We start from the raw sequence: 13,675 nt of genomic DNA on the forward strand, positions 1-13,675 counted from the left end.
TAAATATTTATGAGAAAATTTATTCTTTGATCATTGCCTTCATATCCTATCTTATTTTCATATCATAATCTATTATGGTATTATTTAAATAACATATCACAACAATATTATTAAATTTGTGATGTTCAAATATCATATGAACATTCTCTAACATGTTCATATGATATTTGAATATAGTTCTTGAGTATACTATCTGCAAACAATTGACTGATGCAAGTTCAAATGTTGTCAAAAACCAAGCATGCATGCATGGGACACTGCAGTGTCCTACAAAGAAATGCTGGTTTAAAAGTCAAATTTTCTTTATTAAAAAAAAATATTAAAATAGGGGGGAGATAGGGAGGTTTCTGTAACTTTTTTTAGGCTCCAAAACTTTTAACTTTATATACAATAAGGTTCATAAAACTTAAGGGACTCACGAAGTACATTGAGGAACAAAAACAGGATATTTACAGAAACTTTTCAATTTTTAATCTGGAGTACCACAGTGTAATTGGGAATAAAGTCTCTGGGTCCAGTATTCAAAGTAATGTGATCTAAAGTAATATATAAATTAAATAAAATGCTTTAAAATGCATGCACTTATACATATAACTCCTGATAGTTAACTATATGTATAACTAGCTATACATAAAATTTATTATATGAAAAAGAAATGCTGGTTTAAAAGTCAAATTTTCTTTATTAAAAAAAATATTAAAATAGGGGGGAGATATGGAGGTTTCTGTAACTTTTTTTAGGCTCCAAAACTTTTAACTTTATATACAATAAGGTTCTCTGGGTCTAGTATTCAAAGTAATATGATCTAAAGTAATATATAAATTAAATAAAATGCTTTAAAATGCATGCAGTTATACAAATAACTCCTGATAGTTAACTATATGTATAACTAGTTATACATAAAATTTGTTATATAAGCTTATTTTTTAAGGTTATGCTTGAACAAATTAGCACCAATTAATTCAAATTCAAGATTTAGTTAGTGTTCAAGTTCAAGTTCTTATTTATTCATTATTTTTGGTAATTTTATATTTATTTGTTCAAATTTATCAGTTAGTACTATTTTTTACTACAGTAAGAATGTTTATCATTGTTGAACGTGATTTTATTAGTAACTTAATTTTATTTTCAACATATTTTGACAACACCCTTTATATTTTAAATGATGACAGTTTTATTTTTCTATTGATGTTAAATTTATTACGTTTCAATAACTCAGATTGAATCTTAACTGAATTATTGTAAGCTTTGTACAAGGTTTGTTGTATATCAAATGGTGTTGTAAATAAAGTAAAAATAATACATATATATATATATATATATATATATATATATATATATATATATATATATATATATTATTTTTACTTTATTAACAACACCAATTGCTATCCCACTAACCTTAACAAAGCATACAATAATTTAGTTAAAAGCCAATCTGAGTTATTGAAACGTAATAAGTTTAACACCAATAGAAAAGTAAAGCTGTCATCATTTAAAATGTAAAGGGTGTTGTCAAAATATGTTAAAAGTAAAATTAAGTTACTAATAAAATCATGTTCAACAATGATAAATATTCTTACTGTAGTAAGAATTAGTACTAGTTAACAAATTTGCACAAATAAATATAAAATAGTGAAAAAACAATAACAAATAAGAACTTGAACTAAATCTTAAATTTGAATTAATTAGTACTAATTTGTTCAAGCATAACCTTAAAAAATAAGTTCATATAATAAATTTTATGTATAGCTAGTTATACATACAGTTAACTATCAGGAGTTATATGTATAACTGCATGCATTTTAAAGCATTTTATTTAATTTATATATTACTTTAAATCATATTACTTTGAATACTAGACCCAGAGACTTTATTCCCAATTACACTGTGGTACTCCAGATTAAAAATTGAAAAGTTTCTGTAAATATGCTGTTTTTGTTCCTCAATGTAGTTCGTAAGTCCCTTAAGTCTTAAGGACCTTATTATATCTAAAGTTAAAAGTTTTGGAGCATCAAAAAAGTTACAGAAACCCATCTCCATTCTATTTTTTTCTTTTTTTAATAAAGAAAATTGGGAATTTCTTTGACTTTCAAACCTCCATTTCTTTGTGGGACACTGCAATGTCCCATGCATGCATGATTGGTTTTTGACAACATTTCAACTTGCATCAGTTAATTGTTTGCAAATAATTTACTCAAGATCTATGTTCAAATAACTATTATATTATCCTAATAATACGTCTATTTGCACAAATCTTAATCTTATTTCTATAAAAAAAGATAAACATTATTCGTGGTACTTACATACTTGCTAGTCATTCTCTATACTAATATAAAATATTTTCACACAATGTAAACGTAACGCAATGCAATGTTGATTTAAAAAATTTTTTTTAGTTTTTATTTCAAAGTTTTTTTTTAGTTTCCAGCTTTCAAATTAATTCCCATGCAAATCCCACAGGAAACCCACGTGGGATTTCCCATGTGTGTAAATACCATATGGTTCCCACATGTAACCCATGTGGGATTACCCACATGGGTTTAAGGTGACAAATTTCCATACGGATACCATATGGGAAAATACGTCCCACGTAAATCCCATCAATCCCACACGGAACCCACGCGGAACCCATGTGGGACGCGGTTTTATTTTTCACTGGGAAAGAGTCGGATATATTTGTAAATGACTGATGTCCATCCATTTTATAAATTACTCCTGTATGCAATGTAGCTTGTTTGTTACTTGCTCCAAAATGTGAAGATTGAATTGCAGCAAAATTCTTGCACGCATAGTTTACAGAAAAATCTATATGTATAACAGCTTCGTTCACATTTACTGTTTTTTTTAATTTTTTGTACATTCTGAACTGATGTCTTATTATAAAAACATGCTTGCATAGCTCGTTTCGAATTGATTCACAGAATTTTGATTTAAGATCTTTAAGTGTTCCACGCTTCACACTTTTCCTAACAACATTTGTTGTTTTCTTTTCTTTCCATCTTTTCCTTTTCTTTTCTTTTCTTTTCATCTTTTCCTATTCTTGTTTTTTTTTCCCCACTGGAACCAAACTATAATACTTTCATCTTTTAACAATCCTTTTGCTTGAAATTGAACACGAGACTTAAAACAAATGTTACATTCTCTGAACATACATTCTCTTCTATCAGTACTACAACAAACTTGTTTCACTACTTCTTCAATATTTTTTTCTTTCAAAACACGCAGGTTAACAAGTTTATCACAAAGTAATTGTATGTTCTCGTGTTTTTTGCACAGACATGTATCTCTATCTTTAGCCGACGGTTTGCGGACAAAAAATGGGCGATAAGGAGTAAACGTTGTATATGAAATATTGTTTCTCGTATATTAAGCGCTAAATTTTTCATAAAGGTTTATTAATGAATCGAGTAGTAGTCGCTTTTGTTTTTATCTTTATTTTTTGTTACAGTCTGTTTCTTTCCAGTTGTTATTCTAGAATTGTCATCACGTGTAAGAAACTCTCTGATCAAATCATGTGTTTCAGCATCAAGCGATGCGTTACCACGATGGCATTCGCTGTTTGGAGTTGTACTTTTTTTGAAAAAGAAGAGTTTAGGGTTTTATTACCTGCTAATAAATTTGACATCCTGCTTGTTTCATTTGTTAGAAAATCGTTTTCTACAGAAGAAGTAAATGATCGGTGGTTGTAGGTGAATTTGCTTGTAAACCAGGCAGGAAACTTTTAAGCCTTAACCAACGTTTTTTGTATTTTTGGACTGAACAATTAGCCGTTTCCAACTCGTCCGTTAATGTTTGTATTTTTCTATAAGCCTTTGTTTTTCGGTAAGCAACCTTTGCTCTACCTCTTTGTTTGCGTTCGTTATTCCTACTCAACTCGCGTTCCAGTGACTCTGATACTCTGATTCCGGTGTTTCGATTTTTCTTTTTGCAGCTCTAAATTTTGCTTTCTGGACGCGCCAACAACGACGAACAATTCGTTTTTTTCTTTCTGATAATTCTGATATCACTTTAACCTTCTCCTGCTCACGCCGCATATGCCAACGTTTGCGTTCTTTTTCACGAAATATGTTTGCATTCTTTTTCAATTGCCAGTCCCAAAACGCTTTCTGAATTTCAGCACGAGATTTCTTTGAAGTTTTTATGTTATATGCCTAGTTGTATTTCTTTTGGAAAAATAGTATAATAACTGTAATTGTTAATACACCAAAAGTTTATTTATTATTTATTTATTAATATTAAAATATATTTCAAGATTTACATTTATTTTAAAAGCCAAACGTATTAGAGTCAAATGTAAATAAAAACCAAACAATAAATGAAATCCTAATACTAAAATACTTACAAATTACTCTTACAATAACTTGAAAGTAAAAGAACGCAGCGTACTTAAGGCAATCATATTTAACGCTGCAAGGTAATCATATTTTATCGCTGAAGTAAGTCCCTAATGGTAGACGTGTTTATTTAATGCAGAAAATCGCTCAGTTAAAAGATTTTGATTTTTTTTATCTTCGTGATGTCAGCTCCGTTATGTTGTTGTCAACTCCGTTATTAAGAGGAAATCACGGAGTTGACAGTAACGGAGTAGACATAATTATACATAATCAATAATATCTCATTATTAATCACTGGAAAACATCTTTAAAATCTTTTATTGCTATATTGTCCAAAAGATTTAAAAAGTACTAAAACACGCCATATGAAAATTTGTAGTTTTACGGAATAAAAAAGCGTAACGAAGTAGACTTCGAATAAGAATATCATTTTTAAAATAAGGTAATTAAGTTCTCATTTTTATATAAATAATGCTTGCAGCACGATATAATTTTGAATGTTAATAAATTTCATAGAGCTGGACTTTTTTTCATTATTTTAATTAGTAAATAAGTAAAACTATCAACCTGTGACTATTTTAGAGTGTAATAACGGAGTACACAAAAAAAGTGGGGACAGCAAGTTTTGACAAGAGCTACAACAGGATAAGGTGTAAATTAATACATGTATTAAAATACCACATATTAGCATGTCTAAAGCACCAAATTATGTCTCCAATTAGCTTTAATACAAAAGAAAAAAAAAATTATTGAGTATAACAATATAGTCCTAGATGCAGGACATCTACGGAGTGGACATTTTTGATTAACAATTGTGCATACAAAATTTTAAATTTTAGTTGGAAATATCCGATAGTTTATATTAACGATAAGTATTACTACCCACGGTGCTGTTTTTTATGTTACTTGTACAAGAATCGCGTTTTTATTGCTGTAGGACAAAATTTCAGTAACGGAATTGACGGAATGAGAAAATGACTCGTATAAGCATAAATAAAAAAATCTGCAATTACCGAAAATAGCTTTTTGCTATGCAAAATTAGGTAACCATTAGAAACCAAATAAAAAAATTTCAACTTCATAAGAAGCCCATACCTCATATTATTGTTACTACCAAATTTAGTTGACATAGCACTATTATTAAATTCTTTTTAAATTAGTTTTATCTTAAAATTTGCTATTCTAGCCCTTTCATCGTTGTTGCTTTCGCTTGTCTATAGATGAACTAGAATTTAACGCATATTGAGCCATTGATAAGGCATGTTGAGCCCTTGATAAAGATATTTAAGTATAAGAATGCTTTTCTTTAGAATTTTGATCATAATAATTCAAAGATTTTGTTTCAGTCATTTTTCATAACAATTGAAGGCAAAGTTCATTTAGCTACCTTGTAACCTTTGTCTCATCAAAAAATGTGAAAAAATAAATAAAATATTTGGTTGAAAGATTCAAAAAAGGCTTCTTAAGAAATAAAAACCTTGTAAACTGACGCAATTATTAAGGCAACTTAAAGGAGAATCGCTAGTATCTGGACGACCATAGAGGCTATCGGCAATCTGGTGCCACCGACAATTTAAAATGCTATACAATTTGAGTGAGATCTTAAATGGAAACTCTTGAGAAATCCACTGCACTAACCATAGCACTATGATTAACTTTTATTTTTTAAATTGAATTTTGTAAAGGATGTTAAAAAGTATTAGTAACATTACTTTTAATGTTACAGAACCCTTGATTCTTGACTTTTGGATTACAGAAATATTGATGCATGATTAATGTGAACCTTGCTTAACTTTGGTTTGAACACGATGAATTAGTACAAATTTGTTTGAACATGAAAAATAAATCAGTAAATAATCAAAGTTATTAACTTGATGAATAATTCAGCACGATTTATTATTAGGCTGTTGGGCAAATGTTACATTTTAGAAAGCTGGTTATTAAATATAAAAATATTAAAGTAAGCAGAAACAATTGTTTATTGTAATTATAAGTTAATTAGTTTTAAATACAGAATAAGGTCTTCCAGGCAGACATTCCTCTTGAATTTTAGCTTCTGCATCAGAAGAGGGTTTGATTTCAATTTTTTCTAACTAAAAATTAAACAATTTTTTGTTAACATACTAACATTAAAGTTGTGTTTCACATAAACTTGACTCGCCCGAAAAAAAATTATTTAAATTGCAGCAATAAACTATTTTGTGCATCTTTTTGAGTTAACATGATAGGCCTAGGTCCGCGAAGATACGTATAACTTTAGTATATTAAAAAATATTTTTTTCTTTTTCAAAACTATAGCAATCATTTCATAGTGGTAACATATTTAAAGACAAACAGCGAGTCAATTTTATGCAAACTATCAAATCCAATTAAAATTAAAAAATAAACATAAAAACCATATACAACCTAAATTAAGTTCTGTCCTTGGAACAAAACAGTTGGACTGTTTTACTCTTTATTTATATAATTATTATTCATATAACTATTAGCACAAGCCTACCTCAACTGATTTTAATAAATAAGCCAGGTTTTCAGTTAACACAGCCGTTTCGTCAAAAGGAACCGTGAGATCCATTGCAGAGGCACCTTCGCTCTGTACACGATCCTAAATTTTAAAAACACTATATGAAATAAAAAACGACAAAACAAAAAACATGGTAAGATATAATTAACATAAAAGCTACAAAAGCTAATTTTGACTACAAAGCTAACATGAACATACGCTTCACGCATCATGTAAAAATCAAGCTAAATGTTTACAAGAAAACTCTTTATGTACACATAAATACATACGATAGAGCACCCAAGCCAAAAAGTCCTATAGGGCCTACAGGATTTTCGAACAAAAAAAAAATGACAAAACTTTGATAGCTATAAACACTTTTTAACTTATGTGCTCTAATTTAGTGGGGTTTAAATATGAAATTTTTTTTGTTCTAAATTCTTGTAGGATCCAATAGGACTTTTTGATTAGGGCAACTATGCTGAGATTTAAAATTTTTTAATTTTGTCCAAGCCAAATATTTGCGACTTAACAGCTCCTCGATTTAGGTGGTTTTAATTTTTACATGATCATCCAATACAAAACCAAGATATTTTTTGATAAACTTAAAATTAATTTAACATGAATTGTTTTTGTGAATCATTAATAAACTTTAATTCCAATTTTTTTTTGATAATTTATCTCTAATTTCTAATTACTGTGATTATATTTTTAATTTTAAACTATTATAATCATAAAATAGAATGTTCATACTGTGATGGGAAAAGTACTAACTTACATATCTAAACATGCGTACAATTTCTTGTAAACCATCTTGCCAAAATATTGTATCGATAGGTAAATTAATTTTATAGCAAATATTATTATTTCCAATGTATGCAGTATTCCCATTGCAACATTTTGCATAATTGCTCTACGATATGTATATATTCATACTTGTCGTAAACATTAAGCCTGATTTTTATAGACAAAGGCTAACCTTAACATAAGCTACAAAAGGCATCAATTTCTTCATGTGCTTTTTGACCAATTCTTCATCTTTACAGATTGCCATAACTTCTTTATTATCAGGGAAAGAGTTGTTATTAGTCTCGTATAATCTACGAAGAACAAGTAAAACAGTCTTTTGCCAAGGTGGATATTCTTTTGCAATATAGACAGAAGCACAGTTGGGTTTCACCACTTCAGGACTTCCTTTCTGAAATTTAAAACACTTTTATGTATCATGGCATATTTTTTTAAACATGAGAGTACAGCTGAATTATCACACACACAAAAAATTTTTTATTAATGGTAAAAAAATAAAAATCAGTAAAAAAAAAAGATCAACTTTTGTAAAATTGTTTAAAAGTCAAAAATTTAAAACCTACTTTGAGTCAATATTTTGTGAATCTTTAGATTAAACTTTTTATGGAACATTAAGCTTAAAGAGGTAATTATTTACATAAAAGATCTTAACAACAAAAAAAATGACAGAAATAAAATACCTTTCGAGTAGTAAGCATGTTTTTCAGTCTTAAACGAAACTCACGACTGCAGTCCATTAAATACTGAGAAGATGTTAACAAGCTATTGTCAACTTCCCCAGATTGAGGCCAGGTGGCATTTAAAATGCTTCCAGGCTTAAAAAAAATTAGAAAAGCTTGCTAAAAATAAATTTACAAAAAACATCACTAATAGAAATAATTAGTTTCTTTAATCAGCAAATTATAAAAAATATTCATACTCCTCTTTGGTTTATACTAGCCTATTAATATGCCCTATAATGCTGCTCAACCAATATACATTATAATTCTGGCATGCAATTTATTACTAGATAGCTTGCACGCATTTTATTAGTCATTCTAAAAAGCAACAATTGACTGAAAAACTATTTAACAAATACTAAAAAAATATAAACAAACCTTTCCAAGAAGTTGCCAAATGTGTTCGCAAATGTGAGGACAAATTGGTGATAAAAGCAAAATTTGAACCTAAAAGTTATTTTCTATTTAATCATCAATAATAAATGATAATATTTATATGTTGTATAATGTTTTAATATTTTATAAATAAAAAAACAAATCTATTATAGACCATGATTTTATAACCAAATTTCAAACCCATATTAAATGCATTTTAACTTAAACTGCACTCAATACATTTCAATTTCAAACTGCACTCAATACATTTCAATTGAAAGTGCACTCAATACATTTCAATTTCAAACTCATTTACAATGCATTATTATTCTAGAGTCACAGTTAGCCTCATTAAAAAGTAATAAAGACACAATAACAGTTAGCCTCATTAAAAAGTAATATAGACACAATAGCAGTTAGCCTCAGTAAAAAGTAATAGATACAATAGCAGTACTCAGTAAAAAGTGTTTGAGATTGATTAATAGATTGATTGAAAATAGTGATTGAGACTAAAGACCTCAACCACTATTTTCAGGAGTGTAATATTTCTAAAACACAATCTAATGGCACATTTAACACAAAATTAACACAATTTTTTTTGGTTTATTGTAACACATTACATATCTTCTTGTAGCTTTATCTTTGTGTGCAGTAGTCTATATCATACATAGGTTAGACTAGACTGTAAGGTTTTCTTTGAGTGTTCGTTGCCCACCACATTGCTTGAAAAAAGACTCCACTTCTATTTCATATTTTTTTACAGAATAGCATCTTAAAATGCATTATTGGTTCATGCCACAAGGTTTGGTACTGCTAGTGTCTTGTTACTTTAAACAAACATCATCATTATTCGATATTCGGGCATTAATCCATACATCTTATATATGGGATTAATCTATACATCTTATATATAGACATTAATCCATTTTTCAGTTTAAAGCTCAAAAAGTTAACATAATATTAGGTTAATATCATAAAAGCTCATACTCAACACAATTCAACATGAATTTAATATCATAAAAGTTTATACTCAACAAAATCTAATACTAATCTAATATTATAAAAACGTATACTCAACACAATTTAACAAAATTTAATATCATAAAAACTTATACTCAACAAAATCTAATACTAATCTAATATTATAAAAACGTATACTCAACACAATTTAACATAAATTTAATATCATAAAAACTTATACTCAACACTATCTAGTATTAATTTAATATTATAAAAACTTATACTCAACACAATTTAACGTTAATTTAATACCATCAAAACTTATACTCAATACAATTTAATAACACAATTCAATAACACCAATCAATTTAATTCAATGCATACACTAAAAAGTAAAAAAAAGATGATGCAAAATTTAAGAAACTTTCACTAAAAAATTCTTCTTAAAAACTTATTAAAAGTTTTTTTTAATTTAAAAATATTGATTATATTTAATCCTTGTTATAATAATGTAATCCTTTTAGATTAAAAAACCAATTTTAGACATATTATAACTACCTCAATATATTTGAAAATGAGTTCTTTATGCATTTTATCTAACGAAACTTCTCTGTATTTATCACGTGATACTTGCAGTTCAAAAAAACCCACTTTCAAAGCTTCCCTGAATAATAACTTTTCGTATGCTTTTTCAGCTTTATTGATTGCCATATAAATCTCACTAAAGAACAGCATATAAATCTCACAAAGAACAACATATAAATATCACTAAAGAACAACATATAAATCTCACTAAAGAACAGCATATAAATCTCACAAAGAACAACATAAATCTTACTAAAGAACAACATATAAATCTCACTAAAGAGCAACATATACATCTCACTAAAGAACAACATATAAATCTCATTAAAGAACAACAGCAATAAAAACATCACAAAGAGTATACTTTTTCTTCTATGAGAAATGCACATAATCATATAAAGCATATTGTATTCTGGTAAATTATGAAAAATTATGAAAACGCTAACTTACTTCTGAAAAACTTTATCATTAAAGTTATTAAATGGACCAGATCTTAAATTCTCTTGATTTTCTATCATTTCCTATATCAATTAAATATAATAGATTTTTCAAACACAACATAAAAACATAAAATACAACAAAAACTAATTATTATTGTATATAGAATATATACTCACTACATATGATTATTGTTAATAATTCAAAAATAAAATATAATAAAAAAATAAAATAAATATCAAAGTGACAAAAATGTAAAAAAATAAACAAACTTTTGTCCACTCTACAAACGTAAACAATCTAAGTATAGCAGCATCAGCTGTTTTTTCAACAAAATTTGCATCTTCAATAGAATCTCCAGCATCAGCAAGTGCAAGTCGCATTCCTACATTTGAATTGGAAAATCAAACAATTATTTAAAGAACAAAAAAATTTAAATCTAAATGTTAAATACTTATTGATCTTCTGAAATATAATCAAATGATTTAAGAAAAATCAAACTACCTTTTGAATACCAAATTATAAAAGAATAACTTTAAATTCAGTTTAGATAATTTTTGTAAATTGTTTGGCTTTGGACTCGTGTAATTTTATTTTTTAAATCTACCAGAAAAAGTAGCACTTTAACACATAAACTAATGTGTTCAAGTAAAATCACCATAACATATAAACTTATGTATTCAAGTAAAATCACTTCAATATATAAACTAATGTATTCAAGTAAAAGTACTTTAACATATAAACTAATGCGTTAAGTAAAATCACTTTAACATATAATCTAATCTGCTTAAGTAAAATAAAATCGTTTTTAAAACCTGCACATTTTGGATTTTTGAATTAGCAAAAAACTTGCTGAATAAAGTAAGGTGATGCAATACACAACTTGATTTCTTGTTTTTTAATTTTGATAAAAATAACTCCAAACTATAATTAAAAGCACAAAAAGTACATACCATCAGCAGAAAATTTTTTTATTGCATGTTCCAATGTCAAGAAGTTACCAGTAGACTTTGACATTTTTTCTGAATTTAAAAGAAGATGACCATTAGCACGAACACTCTTTGGCCATTTTTCTTGTTGATCAGCCCAGACAGCAACATGATTGTATAAGAAATAAGTTAAATGATTTGGAATTAAATCTTTTCCAGAGACACGTAAGTCTAGGGGGTACCAATATTCGAACTCATGCCTTAGTTTACTAAAGATAAATAACAGAAACATAATGTAATAAAAGTAAATAACATTATAATAGAATAAAAGTAAATAAAAAAAACAAATATATATAAAAAAATAATACCATTATGAGAACAATAAAAAAAGCTTTTATACAATAAACAATTTTAAAAACATTGAAATTATAGACTCATGAAAATTAATAAAACTTTCTCTAAAAGTACTATCAACAACAAAATTGTTTTTGAATTTTGATTTATTTAAATTCTGATTTTTTAGACATTAACCCCATTAATCCTATAAATGCGGGGTTCCCCACCCTCCATCTGTGAGTGTCATGGTGCCCACAAACACAAACAGTTCTGCCCCTTCAAGGTTTAATATTTAGGATTGAACCCCTATAACTTTAAAACTTTTTGAATTCAAACATATTTTGAGACCCCTTGAGGATTCGAACTACCTGAGATTAACTGTGTGTATGTATACACATGCATACATATATCATTATACATATATATATTTTATTTTAGTGCCCTAAGAAGTCCTTACGGTCTTGTCACAGAGCACCGCAGTTGAGCATTTAATTGGAAGTTCACACCCTATTTCCTAACCAATGTTGCAAAACTTGCCCAGAGGTGTATATGTATGTATATATATGTATGTTTGTATATATATATATATATATATGTATATATATGTATGTGTGTGTATATATATATATATATATACATATACATATATATATATATATATACATATATATATATATATATATATGTATATATATATATACATACATACATACATACATACATATATATATATATATATATATATATATATATATATATATATATATATATATATATATATATATATATATATATATATATATATATATATATGTATGTGTGTATATATATATGTATGTGTGTATATATATATGTATGTGTGTATAAATATATATATATATATATGTATATATATATATACAGGCCTTGTTACGAGATTTTGCTGCGTAGCGATAACGCGCAACACATTTTTAAGTAACTCAACTCAGCAAATATATTTTGCATCGTTAGAAGTTATATTGCGTCACTCGCGTCTTTACAAGTACCATATTGTAATTAAAGTTATTTTATCAACGTGTTAAAAATCATACAAACAGTTTTTTTTTCTCACTATAACAAAAGTTACAAATAAAATCTAAGTTCTTATTAAAAAAATCATTTTTATTATTTTTTTCAAATATAAACTAAATTTTATTTTGAAAAAAATATTTTTTTCATGAAACGTAAAATATTTGTTTATTTTCTTATGATTTTACATTTGGTTTTTGGTTATTTTATTAACTGTTAATAATTTTTTTCTTATTTAATTTGTGAACTCTTTTTAATAATGTTTTTAAACAATAGAGTTTTTTTTTGTTATTTATCAGTTACCGATAACATATTCGTAATTTATTTTCATAAATTAAACGAACGTCATTAAAACTTTACATTATTGAATTAACAATAAACAATATATTTTATTAATAAAATATTTATATCAAAATAAATCGTGCATTTTTTAAACTATTATGACTAAAAATAATTTTTATATTTAAAAGGAATTTATATATTTAATTCCTTAAGATAAAACTTAAAACACTTTATTTTTTTAATAACAAAAAAAAAAATTATGAAAAAACTGTTTCTTTAACAAAAAAATTTATTAGTTTACAATTGCGGTTGAATGCTTTTACTTACGACTTTATTTCTTCTGAATAAACGTCACGT

General features: G+C 26.8%; 1 protein-coding gene across 1 annotated transcript in view; it reads right to left on the minus strand.

Annotated features, from left to right (window-relative positions):
- Nucleotides 1-6,298: 6,298 nt before the first annotated feature.
- Nucleotides 6,299-13,675, minus strand: part of LOC100211075 (leucine--tRNA ligase, cytoplasmic) — a 48,829-nt gene continuing 41,452 nt past the window's right edge. Inside the window, exons 20-28 of the mRNA XM_065813144.1 lie at nt 11,678-11,922; nt 10,997-11,109; nt 10,737-10,807; nt 10,260-10,422; nt 8,745-8,813; nt 8,328-8,462; nt 7,820-8,038; nt 6,838-6,942; nt 6,299-6,430 (exon numbers count right to left, since the gene is read on the minus strand). Of these exons, the coding sequence (XP_065669216.1) occupies nt 6,332-6,430; nt 6,838-6,942; nt 7,820-8,038; nt 8,328-8,462; nt 8,745-8,813; nt 10,260-10,422; nt 10,737-10,807; nt 10,997-11,109; nt 11,678-11,922 (1,219 nt within the window). The 3' untranslated portion in view covers nt 6,299-6,331. The remainder of the gene's footprint in view (nt 6,431-6,837; nt 6,943-7,819; nt 8,039-8,327; nt 8,463-8,744; nt 8,814-10,259; nt 10,423-10,736; nt 10,808-10,996; nt 11,110-11,677; nt 11,923-13,675) is intronic.

This window comes from Hydra vulgaris, chromosome 12, assembly GCF_038396675.1.
Source record: "Hydra vulgaris chromosome 12, alternate assembly HydraT2T_AEP".
Lineage (NCBI taxonomy): Eukaryota > Metazoa > Cnidaria > Hydrozoa > Anthoathecata > Hydridae > Hydra > Hydra vulgaris.